Source organism: Artemia franciscana, chromosome 20 (assembly GCF_032884065.1).
Source record: "Artemia franciscana chromosome 20, ASM3288406v1, whole genome shotgun sequence".
Classification (NCBI taxonomy): Eukaryota; Metazoa; Arthropoda; class Branchiopoda; order Anostraca; family Artemiidae; genus Artemia; species Artemia franciscana.
This window is the reverse complement of record NC_088882.1, coordinates 5,667,253-5,691,616: the sequence shown is the minus strand read 5'-3', so window position 1 is coordinate 5,691,616 and position 24,364 is coordinate 5,667,253. Positions and strand designations below refer to the sequence as shown.

The following is a 24,364-nucleotide window of genomic DNA, read 5'->3' as shown; positions in this document are numbered from 1 at the left end:
TGCCCTCCATTTTTTTGGTCACTTAAAAAGGGCACTAGAACTTTTCATTTCCGTTAGAATGAGCCCTCTTGCGAAATTCTAGGATCACTTGGTCGATACGATGACCCCTGGGAAAAAAAACAAAACAAACAAATAAACACGCACCCGTGATTTGTCTTCTGGCAAAAAATACGAAATTCCACATTTTTGTAGATAGGAGCTTGAAACTTCTACAATAGGGTTCTCTGATACGCTGAATCTGATGGTGTGATCTTCGTTAAGATTCTATGACTTTTAGGGGTTGTTTCCCCCTATTTTTTAAAATAAGGCAAATTTTCTCAGGCTCGTAACTTTTGATGGGTAAGACTAAACTTGATTAAACTTATATATTTAAAATCAGCATTAAAATGCAATTCTTTTGATGTAGCTATTGATATTAAAACCCCATTTTTTAGAGTTTTGGTTGCTATTGAGCCGGGTTGCTCCTTACTACAGTTCGTTACCACGAACTGTTTGAAAACATGTTCTTATATACTTATTACAACATTGAAAATAAAAAATGAAACATTAAAATCAAATTTTGAACTGATGGGCTTTTCGCCAGTTGATACCAATATACATCAAATTAATTTAACCTTATTTCTTCCCAAAGATCTTTCACGACAAATTTAATTCCACTAAAAACAAGAATATAGCTACTGCCTCCTTTCATAACTATAAAAATATAAAGCCTACTGCGTCATTGGTGCTTAACTGAAAGTGAATTGTATTACAAATATTCTCTTATCCGATTATTACAGCATTGAAATGAAAATACAAGTTAGGCTATTCAAATTTTACTTATTCAATTTTGTTTATTATAAAAAGGATTTTACTTTTTCAAATTTATTTATTCAATTAGAATTAAACCTTTAGCCTCGCTAAATATTAAACTTAACTTAAACTTAAAACTTAAACTTAAAAAATATTAAACGCTAAATGCATATCAAGTGCGTTCAGCATCTTGTGCTTGCTCGTATAGAAATTTTTAGCCGACTATGCCACTGTGCGTGTGGGCGGCTCTGATTGACAAGCTGAACGTCATTGATGAAATCAGGTTCCAATCCGGGTTTTTAGCCTGCTATAAAAACAGGTTCTGACCATTACTGATAATTAAGAATTTAGAAGTACCGACATATCCGTCAGTTTATAACATAGTCATCGTTTCCTTTTTGTAGAATCTACGATGTCATAAATTTCTTAGTGATGAGCTGCTAGTTTTGGAAATTACCATAGTTACCAAACATGTTGATTATAGCTACAAGTATATAGAACTATAAAATACAACTAAACACACTTAGGTAATTACCATATGCATTGGATCTGTTATCACCATGGCTGAGTTCCAGAATGCAATTGATATTAATAATAATTAATTATTTATTATATTTTGCCTTCCAGAACTCTAGATATTAAAACAATATTATCTATTCTTTCTATTAAAAGTACAGTAAAACCCCAAGTTTAACAAGTTTCGCTGATTACGAGTGCAAATGAATACAATTTGTAGTTGTGAGCTGTTTTAGTATTAAGGCAATAATAAGCAATTAATTATAATCAATGGTAATTTGCTTCTGGAACACAGCCCTTATATGCCTGTAGATGAATCCTCCCCTTAAGGTTTTGTACCCTCTGCCTTAGCCATATACATATATCTAATAATCCCATAATTTTTTGTCTCTTTCTCAATTCAAGTCTAACTTTTGAGATAAGCACTCATAAAAAAAAAAAAAAAAAAAAAAAAAAAAAAAAAAAAAAAAAAAAAAAAAAAAAAAAAAAAAAAATGGGTGAGGGGCCAATAGTAAAAAAAATTATTTGATAATTAGAAGAATAAGTGCTCAGAAATGCAATTTTTTATGAGAGGAAGGACCCAAGGTGCCCTCTATGCGCACATTCCTGACAAAAATAAGCCCCCCTATCAGTCTGGAACCTAAAAAAAATCATTCCTAATTTTTTTTTTGCTTTCTTATCTGTATAATAAATGGTTGTTTTCTAATATTTAACAAGTCTCGCATTTTTTTGGTGTTTATCTTCTCCTTCCTGTTTCTTTTTCTGTTTTCTTTCTATCTCGCATTCTCTTTCTTTTTAGTATTAGGGGTGTCATAAACTGACCTATGTTTCCATGCATACCTTTAAATAGACGTGGAGTTTAAGAAAATATTCCTCCAAGAACTTGTCGAGGGGTCTTTCTGGAATATATTGTGAAAACTAAAAAATATATATGTAGTTTGGTAAAACAAACTTTATAAGAACAAGATCCTTCCCCCACTTGATTTCTGAAATTTGAGGTTTTCGATAACAGAAGTTACTTTTCGAAAAATCTGATATGTTGTTCCAATTAAAATCAAACAGTTCGTGATAACAAACTGTAAGTAAGAAGTGACTTGGCTTAATAGTAACCGAAACTCTAAAAAGCGGAATTTTGATACCAATAGATATATCAAAAGAATTGGAGTTTTATGCTGATTTCAGATATATAAGTTTCATTAAGTTTAATCTTACCATTCAATGGTTACGAGTCTGAGGAAATATAAAAACCAAACCTTGAAACAAAATACCAAAACTAAAATATTGAGACCCTCTTTTTATGAAATACCAAATTTCCTTTCTCTTGTGTATTAAGTATAAACTAAACCTAGGGCCAAATCTTTTATTTTTCAAATCTTCAAAATATTAGGTGAGAGTTACTCTTTATGTGAACAATGTATTTGAAATAAAAGGAAAAAATCGAAATAAATATTTAAAAATAAAATAATAATCTATATTTTAAATACAAACTCAGTTTAAATAGACGATTAGTTTAAAATGGCTTGGAAAAAAAGAACCTAATAGACAGAACCTTCCAAGTTTATTTAGAGATACAATTTTATAGTTATCTTCATGTGAAGGGATAGTCTAATAATATAACGCGTTTTTAGGCTTACAATCTCTTACAACCTTTTCCATGTTTCTTCAATCTTTTCATTCTTTCCATTGCTTTTTCTTGTTCTGACATTGTTTTTTTTCTTGTTCTGACATTGTTTTTTTTCTTTTTTCAGCTCATTGGAATCATGGCCGCCTCCAGCACATGATCTCTGCAGTTGTCCTCTGAAGAGTCAGAGGGAGTTGGCATCTATCCCGAGTCGCCTTCCACATCCAAATGGACCATTCCTTTTCAGTTCTCAAGATCTCATGAAATTGTATTCTAGGTCCCCTGAGTGGTCCAAGATTACGTCGTCAGAAAGAGAAAAGCTTGGCCTAACTTTCGAGGATGATGGAGAGTTCTGGTTGGTGCTCCCCTTTTTCTTCTTTTCTTTGTACAACAATAGGATTTAAGCGCTCAATACCAAGCACTCAATAGTAAATATAAACAGAAAGACGAATAGAAGAGCCACAAAAATTAAGACACTAACTAATCATGAATAAAAGGGAGCCAAGGGAATGTGGCCCTTTTTGGTTCAAAAGTTGGTACTCCCCTTTTTCTTCTTTTCTTTGTAGAACCATAGGATTTAAGTGCTCAATACCAAGCACTCAATAGTAAATATAAACAAAAAGACAAATAGAAGAGCGACAAAAACTAAGACACTAACTATCATGAATAAAAGGGAGCCAAGGAAATGTGGCCCTTTGTGGTTCAAAGGTTGATACTCCCCTTTTTTCTTCTTTTCTTTGTACAGCAATATGATTTAAGCACTCAATAGTAAATATATACAAAAAGACCATTAGAAGAGCCACAAAAACTAAGACACTAAATAATCATGAATAAAAGGGAGCCAAGGGAATGTGGCCCTTTTGGTTCAAAGGTTGGTGCTCCCCTTTTTATGGGACTTGGTATTAACCAAGTGACATATAGCGATCGCAAATTCTGTCGGTCTCTCTGTCCCGGTTTAGCTACTTTAGGAGCTTCCAGGTAAGCTAGGAAGATGAAATTTGGCAGGCGTATCAGGGAACGGACCAAATTAAATTAGAAATAGTCGTTTTTGTGATTTGACCATCTGGGGGGGGGGAGTGGGGGTCGGTTAATTCGGACAAAACAGAAAAAATGAAGTATTTTTAACTTACGAACGGGTGATGGGATTTTAATGAAATTCGATGTTTGGAAGGATATCCTATCTCAGAGCTCTTATTTTAAATTCCGACCAGATCCGGTGACATTGGGGGGAGTTGGGGAGGGAATCTAAAATCTTGGAAAACGCTTAGAATGGAGGGATCAGGATGAAACTTGGTGGGAAAAATAAGAAGAAGTCCTAAATACGTGATTGACATAACTGGAACGGATTTTCTCTGTTTGGGGGAATTGGGGGGGGGGGGGGGTTAATTCTGAAAATTAGAAAAATGATGTATTTTTAACTGTCAAAGGAGTGATCGGATCTTAATGAAATTTGAAGTTTGGAAGAATATCGTGTCTCAGAGCTCTTATTTTAAAACCCGACTGGATCCGGTAACATTGGGGGGAATTGAGGGGGGAACCTAAAATCTCGGAAAACGCTTAGAGTTGAGGGATCGGGATGAAACTGGGTGGAAAAATAATCAAAAGTCCTAGATACGTGATTGATATAAACGGAACGGATTCGCTCTCTTTGGGGGAGTTGGGGGGGGGGGTTAATTCCTAAAAATTAGAAAAAATTAGGTATTTTTAACTTACGAAGGAGTGATCGGATCTTAATGAAATTTGATTTTCGGAAGGATATCGTGCCTCAAAGCTCTACTTTAAATCCCAACCGGATCCGGTGACATTGGGGGGAGTTGGGGGAGGGGGCTAAAATCTTGGAAAACGCTTAGAGTGGAGGGATCGGGATGAAACTTGGTGGTAAAAATTACCATAAGTCTTAGGTACGTGATTGAAATACCGGAACGGATCCGCTCTCTTTGGGGGAGTTGTGGGAGGATGGTTAATTCTGAAAAATTAAAAAAATGAGGTATTTTTAACTTACGAAGGAGTGATCGGATCTTAATGAAATTTGATGCTTAGAAGGATATCGTGTCTCAGAGCTCTTATCTTAAATCCCGATCGGATCTGGTGAAGGGGGAGTTAGGGGGGACGGAACCTAAAATCTTGGAAAACGCTTAGAGTGGAGGGATCGGGATGAAACTTGGTGGGAAAAATAAGCACGAGTCCTAGATACGGGGCTGACATAACCGGAACGGATCTGATCTCTTTGGAGGAGTTGAGAGGGAGGGTTAATTCTAAAAAACTAGAAAAAATGAGGTATTTTTGAATTACGAAAGAGTGATCGTATCTTAATGAAATTTCATATTTAGAAGGACCTCGAAACCCAGATCTCTTATTTTAAATCCCGGCTGGATACAGTGTCATTAGGGGGGTGGGGAAATCTTGGAAAAAGCTTAAAGCGGAGAGATCAGGATGAAACTTGGTGGAAAGAATAATCCCAAGTCCAAGATAGGTGACTGACATCACCGGACCGGATCCGCTCTCTTTGGTGGAGTTGGGGGGGGGGGGTAATTCGGAAAATTTTGAAAAAATGAGGTATTAGTAACTTACGAACGGGTAATCAGATCTTAATGAAATTTGATATCTAGAAGGATTTTGTGCTTTAGAACTCTCATTTTAAATCTCGACCAGATCCGGTGACACTGAAGGGAGTTTGAGGGGGAAACCAGAATTCTTGGAAAACGTGAAAATCGAGGTGTCTTACGAATGGGTGATCGGATCTTAATGGAATTTGATATATAGAAGAATCTTATGTCTCAGATGCTCCAATTTCAATTCGAATCGGATCCGGGGACGTAGAGGGTTGGAGGGGGGAAACAAAAATCTTGGGAACCGGAAATCTTGGAAAACCGTTTGAGTGGAGAGATCGGGATGAAATTTGATGGGAAGAATAAGCACAAGTTATAGATACGAGATTGACATAATTGGTACGGATCCGTTCTCTTTGAGGTTGTTAATTTTGAAAATTAGAAAAATTGAGGTATTTTTAATTTAAGAATGGGTGACCGGATCTTAATGAAATTTGATTTTTAGAAGGAACTCCTGTCTCAGAGCTCTTATTTCAAATCCCGACCAGGTATTTTGACATTGGGGGGAGTTGGAGTGAGAAACCGAAAATCTTGGAAAACGCTTATAAATGTCGCAGATACGTGATTGACGTAACCGGGCTGGATCCGCTCTCTTAGGTGGAGTTAGGTGGTGGGGTTCAGTGCTTTGGCGAGTTTGGTGCTTCTGGACGTGCTTGGACGACGAAAATTGGTAAGCATGTCAGGGAGCTGCACAAATTGACTTGATAAAGTCGTTTTCCCCGATTCGACCATCTGGGGGGCTGAAGGGAGAGGAAAAATTAGAAAAATTGAGATATTTTTAACTTACAACCGGATCTTAATGAATTTTAATATTTAGAAGGACCTCGTTACTCAGAGTCCTTATTTTAAATCCCGACCGGCATTAAGCCTCTGATTTTCCTTTTAAAGCAATCTATTGATTCTTAGAATTTTGCTAGAGCTCATACCATATGGGCTCTTGGCTCGTGGCTCTTCCGACCTCGTCACAAGTGCCATATGAGCTCTTAGCTCGTGTTCTTCTTTGTTTGTAGAACAATAGAAATTAAGCTCTCAATACCAAGTACCCAATAGTAAATATAAACAAAAAGACAAATAGAAGAGCAACAAAAACTAAGACACTAAATAATCATGAATAAAAGGGAGCCAAGGGAATGTGGGCCTTTTTAGTTCAAAGATTGGTGCTCCCTTTTTTCTTCTTTTCTTTGAAGAACAATAGGATTTAAGCACTAAATACCAAGCACTCAATAGTAAATATAAACAAAAAGACAAATAGAAAAGCCACAAAAACTGAGACACTAAATAACCATGATTAAGGGAGCCAAGGTAATGTGGCCATTTTTAGTTCAAAGGTTGGTGCTCCCCCTTTTCTTCTTTGTTTGTAGAACAATAGAATTTAAGCACTCAATACCAAGTACTCAATAGTAAATATTAACAAAAATACAAATAGAAGAGCCACTAAAACTAAGACACTAAATAATCATGAATAAGGGAGCCAAGGTAATGTGGCCCTTTTTGGTTCAAAGGTTGGTGCTCCCCTTTTTCTTCTTTGGTTGTAGAACAATAGAATTTAAGCACTCAATACCAAGTACTCAATAGTAAATATAAACAAAAATACAAATAGAAGAGCCACAAAAACTAAGACACTAAATAATCATGAATAAAAGGGAGCCAAGGGAACATAGCCCTTTTTGGTTCAAAGGTTGGTGTTCCCCTTTTTCTTTTTTTCTTTGTAGAGCAATAGAATTTAACCACTCAATACCAAGCACTCAATAGTAAATATAAACAATGACAAATAGAAGAGCCACAAAAACCAAGACACTAAATAATCATGATTAAAAGAGAGCCAAGGGAATGTGGACCTTTTTGGTTCAAAGGTTGGTGCTCCCCTTTTTCTTCTTTTCTTTGTGGAATATTAAGATTTAAGTGGGAACACTTTAATCGTAATCGTCTTATGGGTGTTATTCCTAATCTTCTTAGCCATAATAGAGGCGTCAAATGTTGATTAAGTTGTGTAGTTGCCGTCCCCCCCCCCCTACATATACATGCCATAAAGCCTTTTGAGAGGCCAGAAATATGGATTGTGGTCTTTTGTATATTTTGACAATAAATTGATTGATCTACTGACAATATCTCACTGAGATGCTAGTAAGTTTGTCAACCATCTGTAGCTTTTAGCCGATTTGACCTAAGTAACCTGAGTGACCTAAGTACAGATAACCTGAGATAATGCACCTGCAATGGGGTTGCCATCTTTCTTCTGAACTTACAAGGTGGATCCTCACTTGTGTTTCTGATGTCTAACGTATTGCCTAATACCACAAAAAAAGCTTGAAAAACTTGAGCTTACTTAATAGAAAAACTCAACTAAAACTATAGACTCAAATTTAACTTCAGTAAAACTTAAGAAAATTAAAAATAAAAGCTAAAACTTATAAATATCTTGGGAACCAAAGAAACGAGAAGGATATATCGATTGAACCCGAAGCCGTTCCTAGGGCTGATGGTGCCACGGGAAAAATTATTTACGACCTCCCCTTCCTGACTCAAATATAAGCAAAAAAAAGCCGAACCAAAATGAAAATTTTTATCAAAGTTGGCAACCTCACAGCCACGGTGTCAGTGGTAGCCTGCCCCCTCCCCTGGAACGGCTCTGATTGAACCTCACTTGTATAAATGAGTTGGCTGTAGGATTTGGGGGCTCATATTTGTGTTTTAATGTTTTGAGTTTCAATTACTCCATTGGTTTTGTTTTTACAAGTTGGCCTCTTTTTTTTAAGTTGGTTTTAGTTCCTTGAATGTTTCAAAAGGCTTGTTTTTCTTTTATATTTTTTTTTTTTCTTTAGCACTGAATAGGTCTTAGTGAGGTTCTTGACCACATGTTGGTTTTTTCTGTTTTCCATTCACTAGCTGAAAATTCTTTTCATTTGTTCTATCCTTTAGTTTCTATATATATTTTTTCTATCTTTTTTTTTGTAGATGAGAAAGAATTTTCTTAATGATATCTACCCTTCTTAAATTAAAAATAAGAGGAAGATATTTTTGTTTACTTACAAGTTAGTAAACCTATGCTGTTTGGACTTACTGTGGCATGTACTTCTTGAGTGATACCAGACAATAAGTCTGATTCTCTTTGTTTAAAGTCACAACTGTTCTATATGGTCCTGGTAGCTGGCACATAATTTTATACATTTTTTCTTCATCTAAGATCTCTACTACTGCTACTAACAAATCGCCGTAGCATCAACAGAGATATGCACGCTCCTCCATGATCACAATCTATGCAAACCATCTCCCTTTACACCTTCCCAAAGTTCCAATTCCCTTTCAATTTTTTTTCGTAAGCCCTCTCCCCCATCCCATCTGGAGACGATTTGCTTTTCGTTTGGCCCTAGATCGATGGTAGGAAATACCTATATTTGGCAATTTGTTATCCTACACCCACAAAACGTATCATAGCCATCTCAATCTTTTACTTACTGTACCCCTAGAAAGTGAAATAGAACCACATTCTTTGTATAGCATACTGTTTGAAATATGGCTACCAATATTGGCTACCCAATCTTTGGCAATCTGTTACCCTACAACCACAAAACGTATCATAGCCGTCTCAACCTTTTACTTACTGTACCCCTAGAAAGTGAAATAGAACCACATTCTTTGTATGGCTTACTGTTTAAAATTTGGCTACCAATATTGGCTACCCAATCTTTGGCAATCTGTTACCCTACACCCACAAAACGTATCATAGCCATCTCAACCTTTTACTTACTGTACCCCTAGAAAGTGAAATAGAACCACATTCTTTGTATGGCTTACTGTTTGAAATTTGGCTACTAATATTGGCTACCCAATCTTTGGCAATCTGTTACCCTACACCCACAAAACGTATCATAGCCATCTCAACCTTTTACTTACTACACCCTTAGAAAGTGAAGTAGAACCACATTCTTTGTATAGCATACTGTTTGAAATATGGCTACCAATATTGGCTACCCAATCTTTGGCAATCTGTTACCCTACACCCACAAAACGTATCATAGCCATCTCAATCTTTTACTTACTGTACCCCTAGAAAGTGAAATAGAACCACATTCTTTGTATGCCTTACTGTTTGAAATTTGGCTACCAATATTGGCTACCCAATCTTTGGCAATCTGTTACCCTACACCCACAAAACGTATCATAGCCATCTCAACCTTTTACTTACTACACCCTTAGAAAGTGAAGTAGAACCACATTCTTTGTATAGCATACTGGTTGAAATATGGCTACCAATATTGGCTACCCAATCTTTGGCAATCTGTTACCCTACACCCACAAAACGTATCATAACCATCTCAATCTTTTACTTACTGTACCCCTAGAAAGTGAAATAGAACCACATTCTTTGTATGGCTTACTGTTTGAAATTTGGCTACCCAATCTTTGGCAATCTGTTACCCTACACCCACAAAACGTATCGTAGCCATCTCAACCTTTTACTTACTGTACCCCTAGAAAGTGAAATAGAACCACATTCTTTGTATGGCTTTTAAATGGCTTTAAATTTCTTTTTAAGCGCCCTTGTTTCAGAGCTGTACATTACCGTTGTCATCGCTGTAGCTTCCTATATTCTCGGATAACGTTAGCTAAAAATATAGGTTTTTAGTTGCAGTCACTCCATTGCTTTCATTCTTAAAAGAATGAATTACCACGTGAAATATCTCTTTTGTTCCTTATTTTCTTTTTTTCAAGTTGGTCTCTATATCATGTGTACTTTGGAAGATTAGTTTTATTTTTATTTTTTAGCTTAATGGAGGTTCCTTTTTACTGCCTTAAAATTATCCTCGTTTTTTTTGTTTTTTTTTCCTTGGGCAGAATCTTTTTTTTTTTCCTTCGCCTAATCTTATAGACGTCTGCTTTTCATCAATTAAAAATTAGGTAGGGATATTTATTACTTGTAAATTTGCAAACCCTCTAGTCCGTACTCTTTACAATGTCATATACTTCTTGAACATTCGTAGACTATAAGCCTACGTAAAATAATAAATAGCCTACGTGTAATAAATAATAGCCGAAGTATACTAAATAATATAATTAGTAAATAATAAATAAATAATAGCCTACGCAGACTGAATAAAATTAAAACCGTACTTAAATATGCCGATAATTAGAACAATATTTTGATTTGTTTCTTCTGTTCTATTTGGCTGGTGTTTAGATGACGTTCCATTATTTCAGGATGACGTTTGACGACTTCACCGACAACTTTACTGAAGTTTCTGTTTGCTACTTACTGAATACGTCCATTATGTCCCTAAATAAAACTTGGCAAGAGCAACGATTTTTTGGCGCTTGGACAAAAGGTGTTCACAATTCTGCTTATGATCGTTCAGGTGGTTGTGCCAATTATCCTGATTCCTTTCTTAGAAACCCCCAGGTTAGTTTTGGTTAATTATATAACATAATTTTTACTAATGTAAACGGTTAAATTTACCTTGGAAAATTGGGTATTTTACCTTGTTTTGGTATAGTCTTCTGTCAAATAGGCGAGTTAATATGAGTTTGAACCAGATCTGTAGCTACCCTATAGGCTCATTATTTGAATATATACCCGTTAATCAGGATTGCATTGTACCACGAGAACAGGTATTCAGTACCCACTCTTTTAACAGAATATTGCTGTTTCTTAAAGAACTAAAGTACAATGTACCAAGTGAGCCGTCCTAGCAGAGTGGTGAGGCTCCACACTTGAAATCCTTTGGTCAGGAGTTCAAGTTCTGGTGTCGATGGTTATTTGGTTTTGAACGGGGTCAATGGTGTAATTCTGTAAGAGACGACTCAGCTCTAAATGGGTACCTGGAGAAATATGGGGAAAATACGGGAAGCGTCGGACGACTCTTTTTGGTAAATATAAGCGGTACGATTAGCCATGACAAAATTGGGTATTTTACCTGACTGTGGCATAGTCTATATTTCAGTCAAATATGCGTACCTGTAGTTATTATGCATCTGAATCAGACCTCAAATGTAAAGTTTAAGCAAATTACCAGGAAATGCAATACAGTAGATGGTGTTGGTAACTGTTTTGGGTGCTAATGCCAGTTTCCATTCTTTCAAGTTACCCATACTCTTTGATTGGAGCCCTATTACGATGTAAGCAAGATCTAGTAAATAGCCTTAAGGTATCGTGCAAAAATTCTGGTGATTAACATGAATTGTATTAAATACAATTTTGTAGATTAAGCAAATTACCAAGAAATAAAAAATAATAGATGGTGTTGGTAGCTGTATTCACTGCTAATGCCAGTTTCCACTCTTTTAAGTTACCCTTACTCTTTGATTGGAACCGTATTATGACGCAAGCAAGATCTCGTAAAGAGCCTCCAAACATAGAGCAAGAATGCTGGTGCCTAACCTGAATTTGTTCCATTAAGTACAATTTACGAATTATACATCATGTACCGTTGCAGAGATTAAAAATTACCAGAAATTACCAAACGTAGATTTTGTTAGTTACTGTTCTTCGACGCAACTCCAGTTTCCACTCTTATAAGTGTCCATAGACTCTTCTGATTGGAACCCCATTACATTACGAGATTAATTGAGCGAATTAACAAAAAATGCAAAATGGTAAATGGTGGTGGTAACTGTTTTTGGTGCTAGTGCCAGTTTCCACTATTTTAAGTCCCCCATACTCTTTGATTGGAACCCTATTACGGTTCAAGCAAGATCACCGAAAGAGCCTCCAGGTATCGAGAAAGAATGCTGGTGATTAACTTGAATTGGTGTATTAAGTACAATTGTGAAGCTTAAGCAAATTACCAAGAAATGCAAAAAGATAGATGGTGTTGGTAACTGTTTTTGGTGCTAGTGCCAGGTTCCACTCGTTTAAGTTACCCATACTCTTTAATTGGAGCCCTTTTATGATGCAAGCAAGATCATCTTAATAGCCTCAAATATCGAGTAAGAATGCTGATGATTAACATGAATTGGCGTATTAAGTACACTTGTGAAGTTTAAGCAACTTACCAAGAAATGCAAAATGATAGATGGTGTTGGTAACTGTTTTTGGTGCTAATGCCAGTTTCCAGTCTTTCAAGTTTCCCATACTCTTTGATTGGAACCCTCATACGATTCAAGTAAGACCACCTAAGGAGCCTCTAGGGATCGAATAAGAATGCTGGTGATTAAAATGAATTGGTGTATTAAGTGCAATTGTGAAGTTTAAGCAAATTACAAGAAATGTAAAATGATAGATGGTGTTAGTAACTTTTTTTGGTGCTAATGCCAGTTTCCACTCGTTTAAGTTACCCGTACTCTTTAATTGGAGCCCTTTTATGATGCAAGCAAGATCACCTTAAGAGCCTCCAAGTATCGAGTAAAAATGCTGGTGATTACATGAATTGGCGTATTAAGTGGACTTTCGAAGTTAAAGCAAATTACCAAGAATTGCAAAATGATAGACTGTGGTAGTAACTGTTTTCGGTACTGATGCTATTTTCCACTCTTTGTCCCATACTCTTTGATTCTAACCCTGTTATTATGCAAGCAAGATTCCCTAAAGAGCCTCCAGGCATCGAGCGAGAATTCTAGTGATTAGCATGAATTGGCGTACTAAGTACAATTGTGAAGTTTAAACAAAATACCAAGGAATGCAAAATGAAAAATGGTGGTGGCAATTGTTTTCGGTGCTAATGCCAGTTTCCACTCTTTTAATTTCTCCGTACTCTTTGATTGGGACCCTCTTACGATGCAGACAAGATCACCTGAAGAGCTTCCAGGCTTCGAGCCAGAATACTCTTGATTTACATGAATTGGCGTATTAAGTACAAGTGTGAAGCTTAAGCAAATTATCATGAAATGCAAAATGGTAACTGTTTTCGGTGCTAATGCTCCGTTTCCACTCTTTAAAGTTACCAATACTTTTCGATTAGAGCCCTATTACGATGCAAGCAAGATCACCTAAAGATCCTCACTCATACTCTTTGATTGGAGCCCTATTACGATGAAACCAAGATTACCTTAAGAGCCTCCAGGCATCGAACAAGAATACTGGTGATTAACCTGAATTTGGTATATCAAGCACAATTTGTGAATTATAGATCAAGCACCGTTGTAAAGATTAAAAAATTGCCAGAAAACACTAAATGGTAGATTTTGTGGAAACGCAATGCCAATCCATTGCCACAATGCCAGATCGGGTAAACAACCTCCAGGCATCAAGCAAGAATGCTGGAGATTAAGTGCAATTGCGATGTTTAAGCAAATTACCAAGAAAAGTAAAACGTTAGATGGTGTTAGTAACCGTTTTTCAATGCTAACGCTAGTTTCTTCTCTTATAAGTTGCCCATGCACTTTAATTGGGCGCTATTGCAGTGCTCTATTAGGCTAACAGCCTCAGCCATTGAGCTGATCAACAGGACTTGACATCGACCCATGCTGGTAATGAATCACAATTGCGAAGTTTGAAAAAAATGCGAAGAAATTTCAAAATGTTGAAATTTTGCGCTGGTGTTTTTTGACGCTCGATTTTGTTCCACTACTATAGCTTGTCCATACTCTTTGACAAGAATGTAAACAGCTTCTAGGCACTGAACAAGAATGCTGGTGATTAACCAGGCAATACAAAGGTCAAAATAATTGTTTTTGTTGTTTTGTTCAAAAATCTTAGGAAACTTTTTTGATCGCATGGAAGAAGGCCACCATGAAGTGCCATGAATTTGGAATATAGCAGGTAACACAAAGGTGACGCGGGAGTTTGGCAAAACACAGGCTTTATATAAGCCGCAAAACACAGGCTATATATATATATATATATATATATATATATATATATATATATATATATATATATATATATATATATATATATATATATATATATATATATATATACATATATATATATATGTATATATATATATATATATATATATATATATATATATATTATATATATATATATATATATATATATATATATATATATATATATATATACATATATATATATATATATATATGTATATATATATATATATATATATATATATATATATATATTTTTATATATATATATATATATATATATATATATATATATATATATATATATATATATATATATATATATATATATATATATATATATATATATATATATATATATATATAAATATATATATGCGTATTGGGAGCCCCGACACTCGGCATAAGGCAGGCTTCTATATATGTATTCTAATTATCGCTTGCCTTCTAACCACAGACAATTTGAGCCTTTTCTCGATTTCATGATGTCAAAACAGGTTTGACACAGCCACCCTGGCAAAAATACAGTTCTTTCTTAAGGTTGTAACCTATGTAAATGGTTTTTGTGTCTAGAAATGTAAATATGCCAGTTTTAAGAAGAAAATAATCTGTATAGCCTAGTTGATTTTGAGGCCAGGCCTTGTCATTGTTACGCAATAGGCTTGTCTATATTTATTCTTATTTTCACTTATTTTGTAACCACATACAATGTGAGTCTCTTCTTGATGTCTGGGCGTCACCATAGGTAAGATGTAATCACCTTTGGAAAAACATGAATTCTTCCTTAAAATTTTGACTTTTAGTTGTCAAATTAATTTTGTTGTCGTTTTTTTCTTTTAGTTGTTTTTAGTTGTCGTTTAATTTTGACTTTTGTTCCTTAAAATGTGATCATTTTTAGTTGCTAGAAATGTCTATATGCTAGTTAAGGAAAAACATTATGCAGCCGATCTCGACACGAATCCTGGCGCTCGGTAAGTGGTAAGCATATACATATTAATTCTCGTAATAAGTAGGAACGTCCAAATGAGTCAGATTTGTTGGTTACTCTTTCGTTGGGAACATAGAGGGTTTCCCAGTGAATACACAGAACGTCTAAGGGTCCCAATGACTTGTAATAAAGAGTGTTTGTGGTATATTTGTAGGTTTTTACTAGGTTTTCCGCCACAATTTGTTGGCGTCAAAGATTGCAATGACGATGTTCTTAAATCTTGAAATTTCTTTTGTTCTTTACTTTCTTTTTTAACTCGTTCTAATTTTTGCTGTCGCTTGTCTTCTTGCTGCATAATTCTTTGTTCTTTATTTCAATTTTGACACGTTCTGATAATTACTTTCTCGTGATTGCTTGTAATCCTCACTGCCACTCATTTTTTAACCGCATATTTCCTTGTTCTCGCTAAGGTATGTGTTTCACCTGCATATTTCTTTACGTTTTGATTCTCGATTATCGTTTTGATTATCCTTGTCGCTTATCATCCCATGTTTTTCTTTCTTCCTCATTTGCATTTTGATTACTTCAAACAATTTTTCAATAGCCTGATCTTTAGCTGCCCGTGTTGGTTTCGTCTCATTTGATGGTGCAGGCTGTTGATTTTCACCTATTGTAAATTTAATTTTATCGGGCTTTTCTCTTGGTTTTATCTCGTTTGATAGCTTAAGTGGTTCAGTAGAATGATGATTCAATAGATTTTTAGTGGTTGAATTTTGTGGTTCAGTAGATATGGTTCAGTGGCTCAATAGATTTTCAATGGTTCTGTAGATTTTCAGTGGTTCAACAAATTTAGTGGCTCAATAGTTTTTCAGTGGTTCAATAGATTTTCAATGGTTCTGTAGATTTTCAGTGGTTCAACACATTTAGTGGTTCAATAGATTTTCAGTGGTTCAATAGATTTTCACCCATTGTGAATTTATTTTTTTCAGGCCGTTCTCTTTGCTTTATCACGTTTGATATTTTGAGTGGTTCAATAGAATGATCATTTGCAACACTTGCAAATTTTTATTTTTTGGGTCTTCCTACAGGCATTTATATAACTGGTTTCGTTGAAAACTGTACTAATAGAAAATCGAACTTCTTTTGAAATTTTCAGATATTTCTCTAGTTTCAATTAAAAAATTCTAATCTTTGATCAGATAGATTTCTCTAGTTTCAATTGAAAAATTCTAATTTTGATGGAACTTAGAAGTAAGGTAAAATAACATTATTTATTGATTCTCGTTGTAAGTAACAACCTCCAAATGAGTCAGATTTGTTTGCTACTCTTTCCTAGGGAAAATAGAGAGTTCCCCAGGGAACACATAAAACGTTGAAGGGTCCCAATGACGTGTAATGAAGCGTTACGTTGTTTATGGCATCTTTTTAGGTTTATACTGGGTATAGCACCACATTTTGTTGGCGTCGAAGATTGTGATGGCTTTGTTCTTATATTGCAATCTTTCTTTTGTTCTTCACCATCATTTTTGACTCGTTCTGATTTTGAGGTCACTTTTCTTCTAACAGCACAATTCGTTGTTCTTCACACCATTTTTGACACGTTCTGACAATCGCTTTTTCGTGATTGCTTGTAATTCTCACTGCTGTTTATACTTTAACTTTCTATTTCCTTTTCTCGCTGTAGTATATCTTTTAGCTACATATTTCTTTAAATTTTGATCTCGATTCATGTTTTGCATGTTTTGATTCTTGTTATCGCTTATCTTCCAATCACACTTTCCTTTCTTCTTCCTTTGCCTTTTTGATTTCTCCAGACAATTCTTCAAGCCCTTTGCTTTAGCTTCCCGTTTTCGTCTCGTCTTATTTGATGGTACAGATTATTGATTTTCACCCATTCTGAGTTAAGGATTTGCTTTTTGAAATGTATAAATTTTCTCATGTACCTCTCTTGACAGACCTGCCATCAATTTCTTAATTATCCTTATTTCGTTCGATGCACCATTGGTTCTACCTAACCACCCTGAGAAGCTGATCTATAAAGTCCCATGAAACTTAAAGTTACGCTTAAAATTCTTTGTTTATTTTTTCTTGGACCTTTCTTTTTTCTAGTTCCTTGTATATTTATCCTGATTCTATATGTACTGGCAACATAGCCTTTTGATAAACAGACATAAAAATTGTATACTCTCTTGTAAGGATCAGAGACCTATAAACTCTGATTGCAGAAAGAAATACTCTCTTCAGGTATCTGTTGTACAGCGTTGCATACTTGTTTTCAGGCTAGTGATTGGCTTGTAGTTGCTGACACTATTATTGTCATTTTTTTCTGTTAATATTATGGATGTTCATTATAACTTAATGATCGGCTTTTTACTTCTTTATCGCGCGGCCTTATTTCATTTATTTATTTTATTGAGTAGTAAATTATTATACTATTTAAAAAAAAATTAATTTTTAATTTCCAAATATATAAAACAGTTGATTAGGATGTGATAAGGTTTTTTTTTTGTTTTTCTGAATTTAATGAAGCTACCCATATACTTGCAAAAAAATTATAAAAAAGGTAGGGTAAAAAAAAATGCAGCATTGGATTTTACAATCCCTACTGGTGGTGCTGATCTCCGCTTCATGGCCCTTCAGCCAGGATGTATCCATTTTTTTGTTATGGTAAATTTCTTATATCTTTTTCTTATGTTTGTTGTACCTCCTATTAAAACCCTCAACAGAAAGATTTTCTGAAATGACAAAGGCCCTCCAAAGATCAATTCTAAGTGGAGATGCATCGCCTTACGTTACACTTCCTGAGTGCAACGGAGGCTACTGAGTTCTGGAAGTTGTTCTTCAAGTGCTCAGTACGGAATGTGTCCTTTTGCTGGTAATCCGGCTTTACCTTAGGGTAAATGGTTTGGTTAGGCTATAAAAGCTGGTTAGGATAAGCTCTCAACAGAAGAGTTTTCTGGGATGACAAAGACCCATTCTAAATAGAGATGCAACGCCTTGCTTTGCACCTCCTTAGTGCAACGGAGGCTACTGAGTTCTAGAAGTTGTTCTTCAAGTATTTAGTTTTCAAGTATCCAGCTTTTATAACCAAACCATTTACCCTAAGATAAAGTTGGATTGCCAGCAATAGGACATATTCCGTACTGAGTACTTGAAGAACAACTTCTAGAACTCAGTAGCCTCCGTTGTCATTCAGTACGGAATGTCTCCTCTTGCTGGCAATCTTACTTTATCTTAGGGTAAATAGTTTGGTTAGGTTATAAAAACTGTGTAGGATAAGCTCTCAATAGAAGAGTTTTCTGGGATGACAAAGACCCATTCTAAATAGAGATGTAACGCCTTACGTTGCACCTCCTGAGTGCAACGGAGGCTACTGAGTTCTGGAAGTTGTTCTTCAAGTACTCAGTACGGAAGGTCTCCTTACTGGCAATCCGGTCTTACCTTGATATAAATGGTTTGGTTAGGTTATAAAAACTGGTTAGGATAAGCCCTCAACAGAAGAGTTTTCTAGGATGACAAAGCTATTCTAAACGGTGGTGCAACGTATTACAAAGGCGTTCTTTAAGTATTCAGCACGGGATGTGTCCTTTTGTTAGTAATCTCGCCTTACCTTATTCCTCAATGTTTACTATATTGGCTAGGAGACTACAGTAAAAGCAGGGATAACTCATCGGAGGAAGGACGGGGAAGCAACCTCACATGGTGGGGATGCAGAGAGTTTGCGTTGTTACTGTATAGTTTGATTAATCCTAAATGCTAAATTGAGGCTATAAAGGGATATTAAGTAAAGATTCAATTTTGATTGTGTATTGTACATGAAAATAGTCGCACTTTTAAGCCATCGAGTGTCAGTGTACATTTAAATTTGCTATCCCCTACTATTTTATGCTGTCTTCATCTCAAAAAAAGGTTTATTACGAAGTTGATTTGCATAAATTTGTGTAGGTTCAATCACACGTGAATGTTTAGGTAGCTACTTATTAGTTTTATATCAATTTAATTCAAAATATTTAATAAATATTTAAAAATATTATTTAGTCCAAAAATATTTTTGTGTTTTTTTTTGGCTGGGGAGGCTTGTCTTTGGATTTTGGTAAAAAATAAAAAATGTGGCGCAATTTAAAAATGATGAAGGTGAAAAATTCAACTTGATTAGGTTAGCCAAGGAGCTAATATGAATGTATTTAATTGTATAAAAGTGTTCGATCTAACCTGTGTGTTTGCGTAGCAACTTATTTGTTTTTAATCTTCAAATTTTTCCTTGATTTGAGCAGGGGGAGAGTATGGCTTCTGGTTTGTTAATCTTAAGGGATCCATAATCCTTTAAGTATGGTTGAATTAGGAATTAGTGTTTTAAATATCAAGAGACAAATTAAAAACGAGGATACGAAAAATTGGTAAGATAAATGAATAACTGAAAGAAATGAATGAATAACGTCCATTCTCCAGTAATGTAAATATAAATAAGTAACGTCAAGGCACCTGATGGACAGTAAATCCTTGTTTTTTTTTAAATACTTGTTTTACTGAGTGTCTTAACACTCAGTTTGACAGATTGCCAAAGATTGTCCTTGTAGGCCAACTTTCTTGGGCCAAACGAAAAGCAGGTCGTCCTCGAATTGGGTGGAAGGATGTCGTAAGGAAAGGAGGAGGAATGGGCTTGGCTGTGTTGGCCTTAGGTGGCTTGGTGCTATAGTGAGTAGTTAGCATTAGTAGTAGTGTTTTACTGATGATTTCTGAGAATTATAATCGTCCATCTATATTCTGTTTCAGCGAGTTTCTTATTTTCTTAGAAGTGTTTATTTTATGTTGTCTTATATATATTCGCATGAAATTAATGGATATCCTTTTTTTTAGTATTATTTTGACTCCCCTGGTGAGTCAGTTGAAATAGTTGTTCAGCTCATGCAGCGAGACATCAGGGACAAAAGACACAAAGGCGTTGAAAACGCAACCATTGGTATACATGCTCTAAGGGTATTTGTTTTTGCTTCTTTTATATGTAGTATTTGAATTTTTTCATATACTTCAATCTTATCTATGTTTCTACAGACATCTAAAAAAATTAGAACTCAATCATATCGATCAAACAGTTCGTGGTAACGAACTGTAGTAAGGAGCGACCCGGCTCAATAATAAACGAAACTCTAAAACACGTAATTTTGATACTAAAAGATACATTAAAAGAACCGTATTTTTATGCTGATTTCAAATAAATAAGTTTTATCAGATTTAGTCTCACTCATAAAAAGTTACGAGCCTGAGAAAATTTGCCTTATTTTGGAAAATAGGAGGAAACACCCTCTAAAAGTCATAGAATCTTAACGAAAATCACACCATCGTATTCAGCGTATCAGAGAAGCTTATTGTAAAAGTTTCAAGCTCCTATCTAAAAAAATGTGGAAATTTTTGTCAGAAGACCGATCACGGGTGCGTGTTTATTTGTTTTCTTTTTTTCCAGGGGTCATCGTATCGACCAAGTGGTCTTAGAATGTCGAAAAAAGGCTCATTCTAACTGAAAAAAAAAACAATGAAAAAATAAATATAATAAAGTTTTTTCAACTGAAAGTAAGGAGCAGCATTATAACTTAAAATGGCCAGAGATTAATACGCATATGAGGGGTTCTTCTCCTCCTAAATACCTCGCTCTTTATGCTAAAATATTTTTAGTAATTTCCTTTCTTCTACCGGCTTTCTGATTCAGGGGTCATTCTTAAAGAATTGGGACAAAATTTTAGCTTTAGTGCAAAGAGTGGGGTATTAATACGGGGACACACCCCCTCATATACATAATAAAAATATGTGAATATAGAAGTTCGTTACGTAAGTTAATTCTTAAGTTACGTATAGTTTTTACTAATAAAACCATTCGTTAAAAACTGAAAGTTCTAGTTGCTTCTTTAAGAAACCGAAAAGTTGGAGGGCAACTAGGCCTCCTCCCCCGACTCTTTTTTCTCCAAATCGTCCGATCAAAACTAAGAGAAAGCCGTTTAGCCAAAAAAACAATTACTATTCAAATTTCATTTTAATAATTTTTGTGTGGAGAGCCATAACCAACATGCATTAATTCAAAAACGTTCAAAAATTAAAATATAAAAAAATATATTTTTTTAACTGAAAGTAAGGAGTGACATTAAAACTTAAAACGAACAGAAATTATCCCGTGTATGAAAGGGGCTGTTCCCTTCTCAACGCCCCGCTCTTTACGCTAAAATTTTTTACTGTTTAATAAAGTAGAATTGAGGGAAAGAGTCAAACTTTAGCGTAAAGAGCGGGGGATTGAGAAGGGAACAGCCCCTTTCATACACGGAGTAATTTCTGTTCTTATCTTAATCAGTAATGCCAGAACTTTAATTAGTAAAGTCACAAAAGCTAATGTAGATCGTTATTTATTGAAAGATCTACTTGTAACATTTGTTTATTCTATGTAGTATTTCTGTCGGAATAAAATAGTGCAATAAAAACATAATATGTATATATATATCTATATATATAAAAATAAGTTGTCTGTGTGTGGATCTGTGTGTGGATCAGGTGACGTCATGTTTGTCCGCATATGACGTCTGAATTATTTCACACTAATACAAAAGAAGAAAAAAACTAAAAAGGGTAAAAACTACAAAAAAAACTAAAAAGAAAAAAAAACTAAAAAAGCTAAAAAACTAAAAAAAACTAAAAAAAGGTAAAAATCTAATAACTAAAAAAAAACTGAAAAAAATAAAAAAAGGCAAAAACTACAAAAAAAATAAAAACTAATAAAAAAACTAAAAAAGCTAAAAAACTAAAAAAACTAAAAAAACTAAAAAAAGGTAAAAAACTAAAAAAAAATAAAAACTAAAAAAGAAAAAACTAAAAAAAAGGAAAAAACTGAAAAATAAAAGAGAAAAAGAAAACTAAAAAAATATGAATAAATATATATAAAAATAAGTTGTTTGTGGGTTATGTCTGTCTGTCTGTCTGTCGAGTGACGTCGTGTTTGTCCGCATATGACGTCTGAATTATTTCACGCTAATACAAAAGAAGAAAAAAAACTAAAAAAGGTAAAAACTACAAAAAAACTAAAAAGAAAAAAAACTAAAAACTAAAAAAAACTGAAAAAACTAAAAAAAGGCAAAAACTAAAAAAAAACTAAAAACTAATAAAAAAACTAAAAAAGCTAAAAAACTAAAAAAACTAAAAAAAGGTAAAAAACAAAAAAAAACTAAAAACTAAAAAAGAAAAAACTAAAAAAAGGAAAAAACTGAAAAATAAGAGAAAAAGAAAACTAAAAAAATATTAACAAATATAAAAAATATAAATATAAATATAATATAAATTAGCAATCAACAAAGCACCGAGACACAAATGACGACCGGGACACAGGGAGTATAAATGACGACCAGGACATAAGTAAAAAAAAAAAACTAAAAAAATGGTAAAAACTACAAAAAAACTAAAAACTAATAAAAAAACTAAAAAATCTAAAAATCTAAATAAACTAAAAAAGAAAAAAAAGAAGAAAGGAAAAAAATAAAGGACAAAAACAAAACTAAAAAACGAATGTATATACAGACCGGGACACTGGGATACAAATGACGACCGGGAGACAGGGAATATAAATGACGACCGGGACACAGGGACACAACTACAATGGGGACGCCGGGGGGCACAGGGGGATATAAATGACGACCGGGACACAAGGAATATAAATGACGCCCGGGACACTCAAAGAGAAATCACAGACTGGAACACCGGGACACAAATGACGACCGGGACACAGGGAATATAAATGACGACCGGGACACAGGGACATAACTACAAAGGGGACGCCGGGGTGCACAGGGGGATATATAAATGACGATGGCGACTCAGGGAATGGTCGATTAGCAATCACCATCAACAAAGCTCAAGGGCAATCATTAGAATCATGAGGTATAGATCTGAATACGGATTGTTTTCCCATGGACCATTATATGTTGCATGTTCAAGAGTCGGTAAACCTGACAATCTATTTATATGCACAGACAATGGGACAGCAAAGAATGTTGTATATTCGCAAGTTTTACGTAGTTAAAAACATATATATATATATATATATATATATATATATATATATATATATATATATATATATATCTATATTCACAGGTGGGACACAACTACAATGGCGCGTAACTAATATGGCGCGTAACGACTTACGCGCGCGGGGGGGGGGCTTGGGGGGGGGCGCGAAGCGCCCCCACCAACTAGGTGTTGGGGTGGCGCGAAGCGCCACCCCAACAGCTAGTATATATATATATATATATATATATATATATATATATATATATATATATATATATATATATATATATATATATATATATATATATATATATATATTCTTATTTTCTATTTCTAGGTTGAATTAAATAGAAGATACAGACTACATACCCTCCTTGAAACAGCCGCCGTATCAGACTATATCAAAACGCGAGCGGTTTTGCTGCGTATGACGCTGCCTTATGGACGCTATGTCATGCTCCCCACCACTTTCAAGCCGGGCGTTGAAACTGATTACCTGCTTCGGATTTTTTCAACCACTTATATTGAAGCACAGTAAGAACTATTATTTTATTTTTTTTTAGAAAATCTTAATTGTTAAGCCCTTACATAAGTGAAGCTAGGCTAAAGTTAGTGCAGAGGTAGGTAAAGAAAGTTAGGTTACAGCACAGTGTTGTTTTGGAAAGTCTCTATAAAGGTTACAGCACAGTGTTGTTTTAGAAAGTCTGTATAAAGGTTACAGCACAGTGTTGTCTTAGAAAGCCTTTATAAAGGTTACAGCACAGTGTTGTTTTGGAAAGTCTGTATAAAGATTACAGCACAGTGTTGTTTTAGAAAGTCTGTATAAAGGTTACAGCACAGTGTTGTTTTAGAAAGTCTGTATAAAGGTTACAGCACAGTGTTGTTTTAGAAAGTCTGTATAAAGATTACAGCACAGTGTTGTTTTAGAAAGTCTGTATAAAGGTTACAGCACAGTGTTGTCTTAGAAAGCCTTTATAAAGGTTACAGCACAGTGTTGTTTTGGAAAGTCTGTATAAAGGTTACAGCACAGTGTTGTTTTAGAAAGTCTGTATAAAGGTTACAGCACAGTGTTGTTTTAGAAAGTCT

General features: G+C 34.7%; 2 protein-coding genes across 4 annotated transcripts in view; both read left to right on the top strand.

Moving 5' to 3' along the window:
* Window positions 1-24,364, top strand: part of LOC136040359 (PIH1 domain-containing protein 1-like) — a 491,267-nt gene that overhangs the window by 115,772 nt on the left and 351,131 nt on the right. The window lies entirely within an intron of this gene.
* Window positions 1-24,364, top strand: part of LOC136040357 (calpain-5-like) — a 144,487-nt gene that overhangs the window by 82,044 nt on the left and 38,079 nt on the right. For 2 of the 3 annotated variants that reach the window (XM_065724604.1, XM_065724606.1), the window contains exons 8-11: window positions 3,057-3,284; window positions 10,738-10,936; window positions 20,093-20,212; window positions 23,616-23,812. In XM_065724604.1, coding sequence (XP_065580676.1) covers window positions 3,057-3,284; window positions 10,738-10,936; window positions 20,093-20,212; window positions 23,616-23,812 — 744 coding nt within the window. The remainder of the gene's footprint in view (window positions 1-3,056; window positions 3,285-10,737; window positions 10,937-20,092; window positions 20,213-23,615; window positions 23,813-24,364) is intronic. The other variant, XM_065724605.1, reaches the window with a different exon arrangement.